The following is a 21,113-nucleotide window of genomic DNA, read 5'->3' as shown; positions in this document are numbered from 1 at the left end:
TCAACTCATCCTTGACCGCTGGCTACGTCCCTTCTGTCTTCAACAGAGCGAGAGTTGCACCCCTTCTCAAAAAACCTACACTCGATCCCTCCGATGTCAACAACTACAGACCAGTATCCCTTCTTTCTTTTCTCTCCAAAACTCTTGAGCGTGCCATCCTTGGCCAGCTCTCTTGCTATCTCTTTCAGAATGACCTTCTTGATCCAAAGTCAGGTTTCAAGACTGGTCATTCAACTGAGACTGCTCTTCTCTGTGTCATGGAGGCTCTCCGCACTGCTAAAGCTAACTCTCTCTCCTCTGCTCTCATCCTTCTAGACCTATCTGCCGCCTTTGATACTGTGAACCATCAGATCCTCCTCTCCACCCTCTCCGAGTTGGGCATCTCCGGTGCGGCTTTCTCTTGGATTGCGTCCTACCTGACAGGTCGCTCCTACCAGGTGGCATGGCGAGAATCCGTCTCCGCACCATGTGCTCTCACCACTGGTGTCCCCCAGGGCTCAGTTCTAGGCCCTCTCCTATTCTCGCTATACACCAAGTCACTTGGCTCTGTCATGTCCTCACATGGTCTCTCCTATCATTGCTACGCAGACGACACACAATTCATCTTCTCCTTTCCCCCTTCTGATAAGCAGGTGGCGAATCGCATCTCTGCATGTCTGGCAGACATATCAGTGTGGATGACGGATCACCACCTCAAGCTGAACCTCGGCAAGACGGAGCTGCTCTTCCTCCCGGGTAAGGACTGCCCGTTCCATGATCTCGCCATCACGGTTGACAACTCCATTGTGTCCTCCTCCCAGAGTGCTAAGAGCCTTGGTGTGACCCTGGACAACACCCTGTCGTTCTCCGCTAACATCAAGTCGATGACCCAATCCTGTAGGTTCATGCTCTACAACATTCGCAGAGTACGACCCTGCCTTACACAGGAAGCGGCGCAGGTCCTAATCCAGGCACTTGTCATCTCCCGTCTGGATTACTGCAACTCGCTGTTGGCTGGGCTCCCTGCCTGTGCCATTAAACCCCTACAACTCATCCAGAACGCCGCAGGCCGTCTGGTGTTCAACCTTCCCAAGTTCTCTCACGTCACCCCGCTCCTCCGCTCTCTCAAATGGCTTCCAGTTGAAGCTCGCATCTGCTACAAGACCATGGTGCTTGCCTACGGAGCTGTGAGGGGAACGGCACCTCCGTACCTTCAGGCTCTGATCAGTCCCTACACCCAAACAAGGGAACTGCGTTCATCCACCTCTGGCCTGCTGGCCCCCCTACCTCTGCGGAAGCACAGTTCCCGCTCAGCCCAGTCAAAACTGTTCGCTGCTCTGGCACCCCAATGGTGGAACAAGCTCCCTCACGATGCCAGGACAGCGGAGTCAATCATCACCTTCCGGAGACACCTGAAACCCCACCTCTTTAAGGAATACCTGGGATAGGATGAAGTAATCCTTCTAACCCACCCCCCCCCAAAAAAAAGAAAAAAGATATAGATGTACTATTGTAAAGTGGTTGTTCCACTGGATATCATAAGGTGAATGCACCAATTTGTAAGTCGCTCTGGATAAGAGCGTCTGCTAAATGACGTAAATGTAAAAATGTAAATGTTGCAGCATCGAGAGCATCCTGACCGGTTGCATCACAGCCTGGTATGCCAATCTACAAGCCATCAGACTGCTGAACACTTGAACTGGACTGATGACCTGCTCTGATTCTCCACACCTTAGCACACATGCACTCGCACACACACACATAAATTCATGCTACACACACATCACAACTGCTGCTACCAGACTTTTATTATGATCGCTAAATAGTGCACAATTAAAACACTTGACCCCCAATCCCCACTTCCCCAAAACAAGTGTAAATATTGGACTATAAATCAAATATTACACCATCCTAAAAAAAAATATTCTACTGAGTCATTTACTTAGTTTTTATTCTTATATTTTATTTCTTATTGTTGTGGCATTGTCAAGAAGGAACCTGCAAGTAAGCATTTAGTTGAATGATGTACGCCATGTGTATCCCGCACATACGAATAATAAAACTTGAAACTTGGATAATGTCACTGAGCCTTTTCTAAAATGTTTTATGAGATTGGAGAACACATTGGGAGGGATCTTAGAGCATTCCTCCAAACAGAAACTTTCCAGATCCTTGATATCCTTCATCTGCACTTATCGACTGCCCTCTTCAATTCAAAACACTGATTTTTAATGGGGTTCAAGAAAGGAGCCTGAAAAATGTTGATTTTGTGGTAAATTAACAATTTCTTTGTGGATTTTGATGTGTGCATTGGGGTTATTGTCTTGCTGGAAGATCTACTTGCGGCCAAGTTTCAGCCTCAGTATTTGTATTATCTATTTTATACAGTCTTTTTTGCTCATCTTTATCAAGGGTGCCAATCATTTTGGATCTGATCGTACAACATCATATAATACAAATATTACATTACAGTACATAGAGTATATTACAGTATATAAAATATATTATTTTGACAAACAAATATAAATATTTAAATGTATTCAATACATGTATATGTAGGCTACTGTAACATGTAAATATAAATATATTCATAATAACCATAAATATCCACATTATCTAGAAAAGACTGTAGTTAAATTGGTAGAGAAAAATGCTGAAAGAGAGATGGATCCAAACTGGATGGCGGGTGTAAAGGTTTACTCACTTGACTGACATCCGTTTGAGCCTCTCTGAGTCGCTCCCTCTCTGGATCTTGCTCTGGGCTGTCAGGAAGTTCTCCTTCTGAATGGCCTCCCATGTCATTAACCTGTTAGCTGCTTTCCCCGTCAGCTCCAATACTAACAGAGGTGGAAAATGTATTAGTCGTGCTGATGCTTAGCGTGAGGTAGGAAACACAGGAGGCTGCTGAGAGGAGAATGGCTCATAATAATGGCTGGAACAGAACGAATGAAAGGGCATCAAACACATGGTTTGATGTATTTGATACCATTCCACTGATTCCACTTCAGCCATTACCACGAGTCCGTCCTCCCCATTTAAGGTGCCACCAACCTCCTGTGGTAGGAAACCAGTAGTTAGCATGTTAACCTCACTGTCAGACACAAAGGTTGTGTCCCAATAATCTCTCATTTCATATCTAAGGTTTATTTTGTGACTGGAATGGGTAGATATGCCACTGACATGGCCTCTCATCTGAAGACATGGCCTCCCGAAGTGTGCGCTTGTTCACTTACCTTCACGGATTTTAAAGGAAATTACTGGTGTATGGAAACTCCTTCTAGTCTTTGACTAAATACTGTTGAAGTAATATGTCTACAGGTTCATCTGCCTCACCTAAATCCCATTATTGTGGGAAGCTGCTATAGACCACCAAGCGCTAACAGTCATTATCTGGATAATGTGTGGAATACTTGATAATGTATGTGATATCAACAGAGAGGTATATTTTCTGGGTGATTTAAATATTGACTGGCTTTCATCAAGCTGCCCACTCAAGAAGAAGCTTCAAACTGTAACCAGTGCCTGCAACCTGGTTCAGATTATCAGTCAACCTACCAGGGTAGTTACAAACAGCACATCAACATGTATTGATCACAACTTTACTAATATGCAGAAATTAGCTTGAAAGCAGTATCCAGATCCATCAGATGTAGTGGTCACAATATAGTAACCATATCTAGGAAAACCAAAGTTCCAAAGGCTGGGCCTAATATAGTGTATAAGAGGTCATACAATACATTTTCTAGTGATTCCTATGTTGTTGATGTAAAGAATATTTGCTGGTCCGTGGTGTGTAATGAGGAGCAAACAGATGCTGCACTTGACACATTTATGAAATTGCTTATTCCAGTTACTAATAAGCGTGCACCCATTACGAAAAGTACTGTAAAAACTGTTAAGTCCCTGTGGATTGATGAGGAATTTAAAAACTGTATGTTTGAGAGGGATGAGGAAAAAGGAATGGCAAAAAAGTCTGGCTGCACAACTGATTGGCAAACGTTCTGCAAATTAAGAAATCATGTGACTAAACTGAATAAAATGAAGAAGAAACTATACTATGACACAAAGGTTCAATGAATGATAGTAAAAAGCTTTGGAGCACCTTAATAAATTACATTTTGGTAAAAATGGCAAACTCAGCTCCATCATTAATTGAATCAGATGGCTCATTCATCACAAAACAGACTGATATTGCCAACTACTTTCAATAATTTTTTACTTCGGAACGATTAGCAAACTTAGCCTGTTAGGGCTAGGGGGCAGTATTGACACGGCTGGATAAAAAACGTACCCGATTTAATCTGGTTACTACTCCTGCCCAGTAACTAGAATAGGCATATAATTGTTGGCTTTGGATAGAAAACACCCTAAAGTTTCTAAAACTGTTTGAATGGTGTCTGTGAGTATAACAGAACTCATATGGCAGGCAAAAACCTGAGAAGATTTCATGCAGGAAGTGGCCTGTCTGACAAGGTGTCGTTCTTCTTGCCTCTGTTTATTGCAGACTGAGGATCTCTGCTATAACGTGACACTTCCTACGGCTCCCATAGGCTCTCAGAAGGCGGCAAAAAGCTGAATCGTGGCTTTGCAGGCTCTGGCTGAAAAAAAGTAGCGCGTTTGGGTAGTGGCTGGTTACAGTACTGTGAGACTCAGGCGCGTGCCCGCGTCGACCGAATGCTTTGTTTTTTTTCCTCTGTTTACCTAAACGCAGATTCCCAGTCGGAATATTATCGCTTTTTTACGAGAAAAATTGCATAAAAATGGATTTTAAACAGCGGTTGACATGCTTCGAAGTACGGTAATGGAATATTTAGAATTTTTTTGTCACGAATTGCGCCATGCTCGTGACCCTTATTTACACTTCGGATAGTGTCTTGAACGCACGAACAAAACGCCGCTATTTGGATATAACGATGGACTATTTTGGAGCAAACCAACATTTGTTATTGAAGTAGCAGTCCTGGGAGTGCATTCTGACGAAGAACATCAAAGGTAATCAAACTTTTGTAATAGTAAATCTGACTTTGGTCAGGGCTAAACTTGGTGGGTGTCTAAATGGCTAGCCGTGATGGCTGGGCTATCTACTGAGAATATTGCAAAATGTGCTTTCACCGAAAAGCTATTTTAAAATCGGATACCTCGATTGCACAAAGGAGTTCTGTATCTATAATTCTTAAAATAATTGTTTAAATAATGTTTTTTGTGAACGTTTATCGTGAGTAATTTAGTAAATTCACCGGAGGTTTGCGGGGGGTATGCTAGTTCTGAACGTCACATGCTAATGTAAAAAGCTGGTTTTTGATATAAATATGAACTTGATTGAACAAAACATGCATGTATTGTATAACATAATGTCCTAGGTGTGTCATCTGATGAAGATCATCAAAGGTTAGTGCTGCATTTAGCTGTCTTCTGGGTTTTTGTGACATTATATGCTAGCTTGAAAAATGGGTGTCTGATTATTTCTGTCTGGGTACTCTGCTGACATAATCTAATGTTTTGCTTTCGTTGTAAAGCCTTTTTGAAATCGGACAGTGTGGTTAGATTAACGAGAGTCATGTCTTTAAAATGGTGTAAAATAGTCATATGTTTGAGAAATTGAAGTAATAGCATTTCTAAGGTATTTGAAAATCGCGCCACGGGATTACACTGGCTGTAGCGTAGGTGGGACGATTTCGTCCCGCCTAGCCCAGAGAGGTTAGGCATGACATGCCAGCAACAAACGCTGATACTACACATCCAAGTATATCTGACCAAATTATGAAAGACAAGCAGAGGTGAAAAAATATTGTTGTCTATCAACAATGACAAGCCACTGAGGTCTGACAACTTGGATGGAAAATTACTGAGGATAATAGCGGACGATATTGCCACATTTTCAATTTAAGCCTACTAGAAATTGTGTGCCCCCAGACCTAGAGGAAAGCAAAAGTCATGCCGCTACCTAAAAATAGTAAAACTCCCTTTACTGGCTCAAATAGCCGACCAATCAGCCTGTTACCAACCCTTAGTAAACTTTTGGAAAAAATGGTGTATGACCAGATACAATGCTATTTTACAGTAAACAGACTTTCGGCACACGTATAGGGAAGGACATTCAACAAGCACAGCACTTACAAAAATGACTGATGATTGGCTGAGAGAAATTGATGATAAAAAGATTGTGGGGGCTGTTTTGTTAGACTTCAGTGTGGCTTTTGACATCATCGATCATAGTCTGCTGCTGGAAAAACGTGTGTTATGACTTTACACTCCCTGCTATACTGTGGATAAAGAGTTACTTGTCTAACAGAACAAAGAGGGTGTTCTTTAATGGAAGCCTCTCAAGCATAATCCAGGTAGAAGAAGGAATTACCCAGGGTAGCTGTTTAGGCCCCTTGCTTTTTAAAATCTTTACTAACAACAGCTTTGAGTAAAGCCAGTGAGTAAAGCCAGTATGTGGATGACTCAACACTATACACGTCAGCTACTACAGCAACTGAAATGACTGCAACACTTAACAAAGAGCTGCAGTTAGTTTCGGAATGGGTAGCAAGGAATAAGTTAGTCCTAAATATTTCCAAAACTAAAAGCATTTTATTTGGGAAAAATCATTCACTAAACCCTAAACCTCAACTACATCTCGTAATGAATAATGTGTAAATTGAGCAAGTTGAGGTGACTAAACTGCTTGGAATAACCCTGGATTGGAAACTGTTATGGTCAAAACATATTGATACAACAGTAGGTAAGATGGGGAGAAGTCTGTCCATAATAAAGCGCTGCTCTACCTTCTTAACAGCACTAAAAACAAGACAGGTCCTACAGGCCCTAGTTTTGTCACACCTGAATTACTGTTCAGTCATGTGGTCAAGTGCCACAAAAAGGGACTTAGAAAAATTGCAATTGGCTCAGAACGGGGCAGCACGGCTGGCCCTTGGATGTATAATAATATGCATGTCAATCTCTCCTGGCTCAAAGTGGAGGAGAGAGTGACTTCATCACTGCTTGTATTTATGAGAGGTATTGACATGTTGAATGCACCGAACTGTCTATTTGAACTACTGTCGCACAGCTCGGATACCCATGCATACCCCTCAAGACATGCCATAAGAGGCCTCTTCACAGTCCCCAAGTCCAGAACAGACTATGGGACTACATGAAACTCTATTCTACATCAAGTAACTGATGACTACTGTAAGTCGCTCTGGATAAGAGCGTCTGCTAAAAGACTAAAATGTAAAAAAAATTATGCAAGCAGCAAAATTTGATTTAAAAAACAGATACAAATTACACCTTATGGAACAGAGGGGACTGTGAAGCAAAACAAACATAGGCACAGACACATACTTTAAGGATTCAAGGACTGACCATCCATGATATCAAAATTATGGTTTTAACCATGTTTTAAGGCTATAGAGTGTTTGTTTACATTTACGTTGTTCATAAATATTGGCGTAAAACAATTTTTTTTTGTTCTGATGGGGTAAGATTGTTAAACTAAGCTCATGAGGCATTTATACGTTATCTTCTTCAAGAATCAATGAATCATATCATAAATGTTTAAGTCCAAAAATGGATGTAGCAATTCCTGATTGCCCCTTTAAGCAGTAGAGTTCCTATAGTGATTGTAAGGATATAAAAATTCCTTTTCAATGAATATCTAGGTTGAATTCTCACCAAAATGGAGGATCTTGACCGAGGGTACCTTACGGATGTATCTCTTGATGAATAGGTGAACGTGGGAGAGGATAATGAAGGGGGGAGCAAGGGAGGGCCGGGAGTGGTACTCCACAATCAGGTTGTAGCGCTGGAACTTCCAGTAGGTGTCGCTCTGGCCCTGCACCTTGGAGAATGTGTAACTGTGTGGAGAGGGGATGAAGAGAAAGGATTCATAATTAACATAATGGGTACACAATTGACAAAAGACGAGGCATTGTATTTAGCTGAAAATGATAGTAAAAATTATATTGACAGAATAGATTTATAGGAGACTGAAGATTCAGGGAGGTGAGAGGGAGGGAGAGAGGAAGAAAGGAGAGAAGAAAGAAAGATAGAGAAAGGGGGAAAAGAGAGTGTCCATCCTTTACCTGAACATGGCGATGAGTAGGTTGATGAGCAGGATGTTAGTGACCAGTAGGTAGATGACCAGTAAGACAATCACTAGCCAGTTAGCATAATGGCTCCTGCAGGGCTCCGCGCCTCCCTCGATCAGCGTCACATTGTCAGTGCACTCCGTGTCCCACTCCTTCCTCACTACAGACAGACAGACAGACAGACAGACAGACAGACAGACAGACAGACAGACAGACAGACAGACAGACAGACAGACAGACAGACAGACAGACAGACAGACAGACAGACAGACAGGTTTGTAGACTTTTCCACACTTATCTTATACTGATCTTATCAAAAAGTTTGGCAGCTTTGAGTTGGAAAGCATCACATAATTTGTACGGGTCTTTTGTACACACACACACACACACACACACACACACACACACACACACACACACACACACACACACACACACACACACACACACACACACACACACACACACACACACACACACACACACACTACCATCTATTTCCTCCACTGGGACCTGTCCAAATATGTGCAGGTACGGCCTGTAGAACACGCGCCGGAAGATCCAGGCGGGGCGGGGGTCATAGGAGTACAGCAGTGCTTGATTGGCCACCCCATATGCCATAAGCCACACCCCCAGGAAGAAGAGGAAGAAGAAGATATCCTTCATCTATAGGAGAGCACAACATATAACATGGATTACAGTGGAGGCTCCTCAGAGGAGGAAGGGGAGGACCATCCTCCTCAGTGAATTTTTAAGATAAAACTATAATAAATATATTCATATGTCACCAAATAATTGATTAAAACAACTTCAACAGCACTCTATCGGGTAGCACCATGGTATAGTCGCAGGACAGCTAGCTTCTGTCCTCCTCTGGGTACACTGACTTCAATACAACATTTAGGAGGCTCGTAGGCCTCAGCCCCTTCCATAGACCAACATGGTAATTATGACCTCCAACCAATCAAAGCTTTTGCAGTATGAACTGACATGTTGCCCATCCAATCATAGGATTAGTCTCAGAGAATGAACCTAGTGTGTTGTATTGGGGTTGTGCTGCAGAGCATTATGGGGGCGTAATATGTGTTGAGAAGCTTGGTGAGTTGGTGACAGGATAGAGATTGAAAAGTGATAGCATTTTGGGGATATTATTCAATTCAAATTAGTTTCTTCAAATTACAGGAGATGGAGGATGTAGATTATCAATAGTTTTCTTGTTATAGAACTTTATTTTTGTGTCCAGTTAGTGCAATTTATAAGAAATTTGCCTTGCTAACTTCAGTAGCAAGTAGCAGTAGCTACCAGCTTGAGTGTGCAGTTTTCGCCGCCAACACTACTGCAAATTTTGTTGACATTTTGTTGAAGAACCCCTTTCATTCTCTGGGGTACACGGAAAAGGTGCGAATTGAAACCGAGGGTCGACCTCTGCCTGAGATCAGTTTCATGAAGAAGGGTGAAAAAGTGAGGGCGTTCATTACCAATTTGTATCAAAAGTATAGTTGGTTAACAGGGAGCCTTTAATCAAGCTGCCTGCATTGCTGGCCTTGCCTGCTTTTTAGAAAGTCTTGGGCAAAAGGGGGGTCAGTGACCTGAAGAACATCAATCATTCAGCTAAACAGAAAAACAAAAGCAGGGAGCATATAAATGCCGACATCAGATTCATGCTTCTGGGAAAAAGCTGCATCGACTATGACAATGGTCTGTGTATTCAAACTGCATAATACAACAACAAAGTAAGAAGAAACAGGGATGTTCTCAAGCGGCTTATCAACACCACTGCATTTTTGGGCATGCAAGAATTGGCTTTTAGAGGACACGACGAGAGGGACAGTTCCGCTAACAAGGGCAACTACAAGGAGCTTGCAGAGGTAATAGCAGGTTATGATGTGTTACTTGCAGAACATATGGAACTTTCGACTGTCTTTTCCGGGATCTCGAAATCAATTCAAAATTATTTGATAGCTTCCATCCCATCATCCATTAAAAGTTAGATTAAAGAGAGAGGTTGACTCAGCGTATTTTTTCGCACAGGCTCAAGTAGGCTTTCCACTTTCCACAATCACCCCGGAGAGACAACAGCAAAAATGTATATACACCTTAGCCAAATACATTTAATCTCAGTTTTTCACAAATCCTGACATTTAATCTGAGTAATAATTCCCTGTCTTAGGTCAGTTAGGATCACCACTTTATTTTAATAATGTGAAATGTCAGAATAATAGTAGAGAGATCGATTTATTTCAGCTTTTATTTCTTTCATCACATGGGGTGGGTCAGAAGTTTACATACACTCAATTAGTATTTGGTAGCATTGCCTTTAAATTGCTTAACTTGGGTCAAACATTTTGGGTAGCCTTCCACAAGCTTCCCACAATAAGTTGGGTGAATTTTGGCCCATTTCTCCTGACAGAGGTAATGTGTAACTGAGTCAGGTGTGTAGGCGTCCTTGCTTGCACACGCTTTTTCAGTTCTGCCCACAAATTTTATATAGGATTTAGGTCAGGCTTTGTGATGGACACTCCAATACCTTGACTTGGTTGTCCTTAAGCCATTTTGCCACAACTTTGGAAGTATGCTTGGGGTTATTGTCCATTTGGAAGACCCATTTGCGACCAAGCTTTAACTTCCTGACTGATATCTGGAGATGACGCTTCAATATATCCACATAATTTTCCTCCCTCATGATGCCATCTATTTTGTGAAGCGCATCAGTCCCTCCTGCAGCAAAGCACCCCCACAACATGATGCTGCCAACCCCTGTGCTTCATGTTTGGGATGGTGTTCTTTGGCTTGCAAGCCTCCCCCTTTTTCCTCCAAACATAACAATGGTCATTATGACCAAACAGTTCTATTTTTGTTTCATCAGACCAGAGGACATTTCTCCAAAAAGTACAATCTTTTTCCCCATGTGCAGTTGCAAACCGTAGTCTGGCTTTTTTTATGGCAGTTTTGGAGCAGTGACTTCTTCCTTGCTGAGCAGCCTTTCAGGTTATGTCGATATAGGGCTCGTTTTACTATGGATATAGATACTTTTGTACCTGTTTCCTCCAGCATCTTCACAAGGTTTTTTGTTGTTGTTCTGGGATTGCTTTGCACTTTTCCCACCAAAGTACATTCATCTCTAGGAGACAGAGCGCGTCTCCTTCCTGAGCGGTATGATGGCTGCGTTGTCCCATGGTGTTTATACTTGCGCACTATTGTTTGTACAGATGAACGTGGTACCTTCAGGCGTTTGGAAATTGCTCCCAAGGATGAACCAGACTTGTGGAGGTCTACAATTTTTTTTATGAGGTCTTGGCTGATTTCTTTTGATTTTCCCATGATGTCAAGCAAAGAGGCACTGAGTTTGAAGGTAGGCCTTCAAATACATCCACAGGTACACCTCCAGTTGACTCAAATTATGTCAATTAGCCTATTTGAAGCTTCTAAAGCCATGACATCATTTTCTGGAATTTTCAAGGCTGTTTAAAGGCGCAGTCAACTTTGTGTATGTAAACTTCTGACCCACTGGAATTGTGATACAGTGAATTATAAGTGAAATAATCTGTCTGTAAACAATTGTTGGAAAAATTACTTGTGTCATGCACAAAGTAGATGTCCTAACCGACTTGCCGAAACTATAGTTTGTGTGTGTGGTTGAAAAACGAGTTTTAATGACTCCAACCTAAGTGTATATAAACTTCCTACTTCAAATGTAAATGTTGCAGCAGCCTTGGCTACACCTAAACATTAGAGATCTGACATGCTGTATGGGATGAAAACAAGACAATTTTTCAGTCTGATCAACTGTAGGCTACTAATAAGAGCAGCTGCATACAGCCTATGTGCACTGTCAATTTGGTCAGGGTAACTAATTGGTAATGTTATAGTCCATTTTTTGTCAGGAGAAAATGTGAATTTGATCAAATTTGGTGTATATTCAAAATTGGGCTGGCTAGTCTGCCTATATGTTTTCAATCCAAAATTATTAACTGGAATTACTCTCAACATAATAGTGATGACAGATGTAAGTTAATTTTTTATAAGGTCTACAGTTGCATAGGCCTGCATGATGCAAACATGCATAAAGCAAGCTCAGCCCTGTGAGTTCTATTGTCTACCAGTTGTTGTCTGTGTCTGGGTAGAGGAAATCCCCCTCCTAATCTAGTGTAAATATAATTCATATAAACAAGTATAAGGTTGCTGCAGTTTGACAAGGTTTTCTTCCCCCCCAGGGCCAGGAGTTTTTTTCAGTTTTTTAAAACAATGTGACCTGATTAGGAAAAACTGGTCCCATCATAGCCCTTATAAAACCTTTTACAACTGATTAATCATTGTCATACATTATAAGGTCCAGAGATTTCCTGGTTAGGTTAACAGATAAGAAAAAAACTCCAGGCCCCAGGGGGTAAAAATTGCCCCACCACTCTGCTTACAGTTGTCCGTTATCGTCAGGTATGTGGATGATCAGGGCTTTATTCCGGAACGTTTCTTGGACTACTTTGATGTGTCAAGTGGGTGAGATGCGCAGTCTCTGTTTGACTTTGTGAATTTTGAGATGTCTGAGTTTAACTTCATGGAGAAACTTGTTGTTCAAACCTACGATGGCACAGCTGTTATGGAATGTATCTGCTATTTGTATTTACAGCTAAGTCCCCTCATGTTCTCTTATTTAAGAGGTGATGACAGCTCCACTCCACCACCATTGTCAACTCGCTCCTGACATGAACTGAAGCCACGTCTCATGTGCCTGCTCATCCACTGGCACGTTTCCTCTCTAAGCACCGTGAGAGGAATTTGCCTACCGCTCCACAGATGATGCAATCTCTATTGCACTCCACACTGCCCTTTCACACCTGGAACACCTAAGTGAGAATGCTATTCACTGACTACAGCTTAGCGTTCAACACCATAGTACCCTCAAAGCTCATCACTAAGCTAAGGACCCTGGGACTAAACACCTCCCTCTGCAACTGGATCCTGGACTTCCTGACGGGCCGCCCCTTGGTGGTGAGGGTAGGTAGCAACACATCTGCCACGCTGATCCTCAACACTGGAGCCCCTCAGGGGTGCGTGCTCAGTCCCCTCCTGTACTCCCTGTTCAGCCACGACTGCATGGCCAAGCACGACTCCAACACCATCATTAAGTTGCAGACGACACAACAGTGCTAGGCCTGATCACCGACAACGACAAGACAGCCTATAGGGAGGAGGTCAGAGTCCTGGCCAGGTGGTGACAGACTAACAACCTATCCCTCAACGTAACCAAGACTAAGGACATGATTGTGGACTATAGGAAAAGGAGGACCGAGCACGCCCCCATTCTCATCGACGGGGCTGTGGTGGAGCAGGTTGAGAGCTTCAAGTTTGTTGGTGTCCACATCACCATCAAACTAGAATGGTTCAAACACACCAAGACAGTCGTTAAGAGGGCACGACAAAGCCTATTCCCCCTCAGGAAACTAAAAAGATGTGGCATGGGTCCTCAGATCCTCAAACGGTTCTACAGCTGCAACATCAAGAGCATCCTGACTGGTTGTATCACTGCCTGGTACGGCAACTGCTCGGCCTCCGACCGCAAGGCACTTACAGAGGGTAGTGCGGCCCAGTACATCACTGTGGCTAAGCTGCCTGCCATCCAGGACCTCCACACCAGGCGGTGTCAGAGGAAGGCCATACAAATTGTCAAAGACCCCAGCCACCCCAGTCATAGACTGTTCTCTCTACTACCGCATGGCAAGCGGTACCGGAGTGCCAAGTCTAAGACAAAAAGGCTTTTCAAAAGTTTTTACCCTTAGCCATAAGACTCCTGAACAGGTAATCAAATGGCTACCCGGACTATTTGCATTGTGCCCCCCCCCCCACCCAACCCCTCTTTTACGCTGCTGCTACTCTCAGTTTATCATATATCCATAGTCACTTTAACTATACATTCATGTACATAATACCTCAAATTAGCCCGACCAACCAGTGCCCCCGCACATTGGCTAACCGGGCTATCTGCATTGTGTCCCGCCACCCACCACCCACCAACCCCTCTTTTACACTTCTGCTACTCTCTGTTTATCATATGCATAGTCACTTTAACCATATCTACACGTACATACTACCTCAATCAGACAGACTAACCGGTGCTTGTATAGAGCCTCGCTACTGTTATAGCCTCGCTACTGTTATTTTTTCACTGTATTTTTACTGTTGTTTTTATTTCTTTACTTACCTATTGTTCACCCAATACCTTTTTAAAAACAATTTATTGCACTGTTGGTTAGAGCCTGTAAGTAAGCATTTCATTGTAAGGTCTACACCTGTTGTATTCGGCGCAGGTGACAAATAAACTTTGATTTGATTTGGAATACCCCTATCAATTTTCTCTCATTACTGTATGTAGAGTCAATCGCATACACAATCACATTATTACACATCAATGATTTTACTCCTCATTCTTAGCTATTTTATCTAACTGTGTAGTGTGTTGTTTTATAGATTTTTTCCTTCCCAATCAAATCCTGTTCTGCACGGAAGTCAAGCCTTTGAACACCTCAACTCATGCCTCATACCCTCATTCAATCACTGCTGGAATCCCATGCCAACACTGTGTAAGTAGGCCTCTCATTCCTATTCCCCATAATATTGTACTATACCTGTCTTTACTAAATGCTTTAGGTTAAAATAATTTGTCTTTGATGATTTTTAAAAAACAAACTGTCATCTCCGTGCGTCCCGCGCCTATACCTTGGGTCTCTCACCGCCCTCAATTTTTCAAGTCACCAGCCTCCACTGATGCATTTGGAAAGTATTCAGACCCTATCCCCTTTTCACCATTTTGGTATGTTACAGTCTTATTCTAAAAATGATTAAATAAAAATGTCCTTATTAATCTACACACAATACCCTAATAATAACAAAGGGAAAACAGGTTTAGATTATTTTGCAACTGTATTAAAAATTAAAAATAGAAATGCCTTACTTACATAAGTATTCAGACCCTTTGCTATGAGACTCGAAATTGAGCTTAGGTGCATCCTGTTTCCATTGATCATCCTTGAGATGTTTCTACAACTTGATAGAGCTGGTCGCCCAGCCAAACTGAGCAATTGGGAGAGAAGGGCCTTGGTCAGGGAGGTGACCAAGAACCCGATGGTCACTCTGACAGAGCTCCAGAGTTCTTCTGTGGAGATGATTGAACCTTCCAGAAGGACAACCATATCTGCAGCACTCCACCAAATCAGGCCTTTATGGTAGAGTGGCAAGACGGAAGCCACTCCTCAGTAAAAGGCACATGACTGCCTGCTTGGAATTTGCCAAAAGGCACCTAAAGACTCTCAGACCATGAGAAACAAGATTATCTGGTCTGTTGAAACCAAGATTGAACTCCTTGGCCTGAATGCCAAGCATCACATCTGGAGGAAACCTGGCACCATCCCTATGGTGAAGCATAGTGGCAGCAGCATCATGCTGTGGGGATGTTTTTCAGCAGCAGGGACTGGGAGACTAATCAGAATCGAGGAAAAGATGAACGGAGAAAAGTACAGAGATCCTTGATGAAAACCTGCTCCAGAGCGCTCAGGACCTCAGACTGGGGTGAAGGTTCACCTTTCAACAGGACAATGACCCTAAGCACACAGCCAAGACAATGCAGGAGTGGCTTCGGGACAAGCTCTGAATGTCCTTGAGTGGCCCAGACAGAGCCCGGACTTGAACCCAATCGAACATCTCTGGATAGACTTGAAAATAGCTGTGCAGCGACGCTCCCCATCCAACCTGACAGAGCTTGAGAGGATCTGTAGAAAAGAATGGGAGAAACTCCCCAAATACAGGTGTGCCAAGCTTGTAGCGTCATACCCAAAAAGACTCGAGGCTGTAATCGCTGCCAAAGGTGCTTCAACAAAGTACTGAGTAAAGGGTCTGAATACTTATGTAAATGTTATATTTCAGTTTTTTTATATATATATAAATGTACTCCAAATTCAACAAACCTGTTTTTGCTTCGTTATTAGGCGGTATTGTGTGTAGATTGATGAGAGAAAAAAACTATTTTAGAATAAGGCTGTAACATAATTTTGGGGGGAAAAAGTCTGAAAAGGGGGTCTGAAAACTTTCTGAATGCACTATATATAGGCCTATGCTTAAACTCTAAATAAGCTCTGTTGGATTCTAGCTTGAAATATACTTATTCATGTTACCATACTAGAACTTGCTGATTACTTTACATGTATAAGGGGTCAATGGAGAGTGGATATGAACTAGGTGTATGGAAAGTTACTGAGTGAGACAAGAGGGAGTGCAGAAAATCTAAATCTGTGTTCCTATTGAACACGTTGGTATGATGGTCCCACAGTGTTAAATGAGAAAAGGGCAACGTTTCTACCCAACAAGGGTCTTTACCTAGACCATTAAACACTTGGGGAGCATCATACCAGTGTGCAGATTTATATTTTTTGGTGCATGTTATCCTCTCGGATCAAGCACCTGAGAAAGGTTTTTATGGATGTGCTTATCTTCACACCTCAAACCTCAAATCACACCTCAAACCACTCCATTCCAAAACGTTTTTTTCAAATAACTGAACACAACCCAGCCATAGTCATGTCTCATTTTGTTGCTTCAGTAAGTCTCACCATCTTGCCGACGATGATGATCTTTGGCCCCAGTTGTTTGTGAATGGCGAAGATGTGGATGAGATGAAGTGTGAAGACCATGTAGTCCACACACAGGACTGCTCGCCCAAACTCATAGGACCACTGGAACATTCTGACCCACGCACACAAATGCATACATACACACAAATACACAAAGACACACATAAAGACAGACACAGTGACACACACAAACAAACATATACGTAAAGTATGCACATGCACACAAACGCACGCACACTCATGCACACACACAGTAGAGCAAATGTAAGTATATTCATCAAGGTCTTTCTATAAATAATGGGGCCAATGTGTGACATTGGGATCAACATTTCTAAATAATTTGAAAAATAAAATAAAAAGGATTTTCATGCAGTTCCACATGTGTACTTAGAGGAATAAAAGTGAATACATGCAAATTGACCCATAACTCCACCTATACAACAGCATAGGCCTAGGACTATACATCCGTTAAAGCAGGGTTCATACAGACATTGGCAAGTCAAATTCAAAGACTTTCAGAGACTTTTTCAAGCTCTTAATTGTAATTTTCAAGGACCTCGATGTTATACATTTGTATAATTTATATACTTGTACATATAGGGCCTAAAATAGAACCCATCCCCACAAAAAGCATGCAAAAAGTATAAAAAAAATAAAAAAAGCCCAATACCACTTTAAGAATTTTTTTTGGGGGGGGGCTTTGCCAATGTATTGATATTTCAATTATAATTACATTCTAAAATATGTAAGAATAATGTGGACATTGCCTGACTAAATAGATTGGATACATGCATGACGATTTTTCTGTAGCCTATGTGGCAGACGCAGGCACACATAATAAATCCATGAATAGCGGTAGCATTAATCGCACCATTTGAATCTCACCTTCACTGTTTATATAATGATAAAGTGACGAAAAACCAGGTTACTTTTTAAGCAGAAGGATTTGTAATGGAAAGCAAAGTTGAAGCTAACATTAGATGTTGTCGTCCTCATAATAACAGCACGTGGTTTGACGCAACAGAGTAGCACAACACCCTTCAATTGAAGCGGCGGGAATCAAACGAAAGTGGCCAAATCACAGATAATTATAAGGGAGCAGCAGAATTTATAAATTGCCTACAATAATTAGTCTTTTCACGCAGGTAGGCCTATTCCAGTACTTGAATTTCTAAGCTCCAAATTCAAGTAGGCAACTTCAAGCCCCTTGTATTGTTTAAAATTGCATGCCCCTTATATTGTTTAAATGTGTCATGTTATTTCATTACCAGATGATATTGTGAATAAGGCCACTAGGCTATGAAATTTGTTGTCATTATATCCAAAATAATTTGTAGGAATAGCATTGGGTGTTGCGCAATATTCTATCTACAGAATTGCACACACTAGACTTGGTGTCCAATCCGAGGCACAAAAACATATGAAAACATGAACACAATACCTTGATGCTTTCTTTCTCTGTTAAATCTAATGAGACCTTGTTGTAAATCAAGCAGACAACAACAGATGACCAACATCAATTCACTAGGGATATTAGATCCAACAAATGAGACACCAAAATATTCTGGACATTCCTCATGAACATTCCTTTTTCCAGCACTAGGACTGTTGCATTGCATGCTCAATCACAACAGCTGTTCTTCACTTGACTGTCATTTGGAAAATTATTTGCTGGATCAGATGATGTGTGAAAAGGAGAGCATTTCGTATTATTCTGTACATAAACCGGACACTCCATTTACAATAGTATATGCTACGTTTAGTATGGTATGTATTAATTTGTGGATGTTCATCACCCATTTCGTATATGTTACGAATTACAATTCATATTATATGTAACAAATTTGCTAAAAGTACAATATGTTACTAAATGCAAAACGTACAATATGTTACGAATTTGCCTAGTGTATTATGTGTTACAAATTCTAGCTAATTAGCTAAGGTTAGCTACGCTAGGGGTTAGGATTAAGGTTAGGGTTAAGTTTAAGAGTTAGGTTAAAGGGTTAAGGTTAGGGGAAGGGTTAGCTAAAAGGGTTAAAGTTAGTGTTAGGGTTTGGGGAAGGGTTAGCTAACATGCTAAGTAGTTGCAAAGTAGCTTGTCTCCACCCCCCTCGAGGTGTCACCCATCTTCCCCATTATCCCCAGTGTATTTATAACTGTGTTCTCGGTTTGACTGTTGCCAGTTCTTCAAGCCTACCAGCGTTTTTCCCTTGTGCCTGTCTGTTTCTAGTTCCTGTTTTCTAGTTTTCCCGGTTCTGACCATTCTGCCTGCCCTGACCCTGACTGCCGTTCTATACCTTTTGGACTCTGATCTGGATTACCAACATCTGCCTGCCCTTAACCTGTTGTTTTGCCTGCCCCTGTTCTAGTAATAACCTTCTGTTACTTTAACACTGTCTGCATCTGGGTCTTCCCTAAAACGTGATAGTACGAACTGGCCATGACTGACCCAGCAGACTCGGACCAGCTTCGCAACACAATCTCCTCCCAAGGAGCCACTATTGGAAGGCACAAGCAGTTGCTTCGTGGTCTGATGGAAGGGTTCCAGACCTTGGCCGAGCGCCATGACCGAGCATTGAACACATTGCTGGAGCAATTCTGCGGGTTGTTTGTTAGGCAGCCTACCACAACGCTAACCTCCCAGTCCCTCAGTAACCCGGCTGATAGCAGCACCACCTCCCCGGCCACCCCGGTTTCCCGGGAACCCTGGAACGATTCGTCGGGCACCTGTCGGGCGTTTCTCGCTCATTATTCCCTCATCCTCGAGCTGCAGCCCAACTCCTTCCTCTCTGACTGCTCTAAGATAGCGTACCTCATCATGCTAATGTCTGGGAGGGCTCTCACCTGGGCTACGGCAGTATGGGAACAACAGTCGGCCGTATGCTTCAGTCTGGAGGAGTTTATGGCAGAGGTAAGGAAAGTTTTCGATGCTCCATTGCCAGTGTGGCAGACTATGCGGTGGATTTCTGCACGTTGCCAGCTGAGAGTGCCTGGAACCTGGAAGCGCTGTTCGACATGTTCCTGCACGGAGTTTCGGAGGAAGTAAAGGACAAGCTTGCTTCCCGGAAACTACCAACGGATCTCGACTCGCTCATCGCCTTGACCATTCAGCTAAATGGGCGACTATGGGAAAGAAGGAAGGAGAGGAGATTTGATTTCACTTGCCCGCGCAAGGATTCTACCTCGCCTCCGAGGCATCCTAGAAGTCCCCGACGGCTCCGTTGCCGAGAGAACCCGAGGCTATCCGAGCTCCACCGAGAGTCTCCGAAGTCTGCTGATTCAACTTGGCAGAGCTAGGCTATCTCCAGACGAATGGCTATACAGGCTTCACACTAAGAGCTGCCTGTATTGCGGGACTGCTTGTCATTTCGTCTCCACCTGTCCACTAAAAGACCAGGCTCACCGGTAGGAGCGAGTACTCTGGTGGGCCATACGGAGAACATTTCCTCTTCCCTTACTCGCACCCCTTTTCATGCCATTTTGCTGTGTGGGAATCAATCGAAATCTCTCTTGGTACTCATAGACTCTGGGGCCGATAAGGGCTTTATGGATGCTACCCTGGCGTCCGTAAACCACTCGGCCCCTCTCTATTCCCATGGACGTTAGAGCGCTGGACGGGCGTACCTCTATAGGCCGGGTCACCCACAATACCAACCCCATCAACCTAACTGTGTCAGGGAACCACAGCGAGATGATACATTCCTGCTCATTAAGCCTCCTCAGGTTCCCGTGGTATTGGGATTCTCTGGCTCCAGCGACACAATCCCCTATTGACTAGTCTGCTGGTGCCATCATGGGCTGGAGTCCGTTCTGTCATGCTCATTGCATGAAGTCAGTGCAGACTGCCCCGGAACATCTTCCTGGGGGCTCAGAAGTTGCCCCGGACCTCTCCGCCATTCCCGCAGAGTATCAGGACCTCCGGGGGGTGTTCAGTAAGGCCCGGGCCATTTCGCTTCCACCACACTGACCCTATGACTGCAGGATTGACCTTCTTGCAGGCACCACTCCGCCCCGGGGACAACTGTACTCTCTGTCGGGTCCGGAGACCAAAGCTATGGAGACCTACATTGAGGACTCCCTAGCTGCAGGGTTCATCCATCCTTCTGCCTCCCTCGCCTGCGCAGGGTTCGCATTTGTGAAGAAGTTGGACAAAACCCTGCGCCCATGCAACGACTACCGGGGCCTCAATGACATCACTGTGAAGAACCGCTACTTGCTTCCACTCATCTCCTCGGCCTTCGAGCCGCTCCAGGGGGCCACCGTGTTCTCCAAGCTGGACCTATAGAATGCTTAGCACCTGATGCAGATGCTGGATAGGGACGAGTGGAAGACTGCCTTCAACATGGTCAGCGGTCACTACGAGTATCTGTTCATGCCATTTGGCATTACCAACGCCCCAGCTGTGTTCCAGACTCTGGTTAATGATGTTCTCCGCGAC

The 21,113-nt window shown here is 43.2% G+C and overlaps 1 protein-coding gene across 5 annotated transcripts in view; it reads right to left on the bottom strand.

Moving 5' to 3' along the window:
- Positions 1-21,113, bottom strand: part of LOC106579418 (transient receptor potential cation channel subfamily M member 4) — a 115,916-nt gene that overhangs the window by 26,924 nt on the left and 67,879 nt on the right. For all 5 annotated transcript variants that reach the window (XR_006760774.1, XM_014159313.2, XM_014159310.2 and 2 more), the window contains exons 20-24: positions 16,655-16,787; positions 8,546-8,720; positions 8,049-8,214; positions 7,639-7,820; positions 2,684-2,816 (exon numbers count right to left, since the gene is read on the bottom strand). Coding sequence is in view for 4 of the 5 variants with exons in the window: in XM_014159313.2 (XP_014014788.2) it covers positions 2,684-2,816; positions 7,639-7,820; positions 8,049-8,214; positions 8,546-8,720; positions 16,655-16,787 (789 nt within the window). In the remaining variant the exon portion in view is untranslated. The remainder of the gene's footprint in view (positions 1-2,683; positions 2,817-7,638; positions 7,821-8,048; positions 8,215-8,545; positions 8,721-16,654; positions 16,788-21,113) is intronic.

Source organism: Salmo salar, chromosome ssa19 (assembly GCF_905237065.1).
Source record: "Salmo salar chromosome ssa19, Ssal_v3.1, whole genome shotgun sequence".
In the NCBI taxonomy this organism is placed as follows: Eukaryota; Metazoa; Chordata; class Actinopteri; order Salmoniformes; family Salmonidae; genus Salmo; species Salmo salar.
This window is presented reverse-complemented; position numbering and strand designations above follow the sequence as displayed.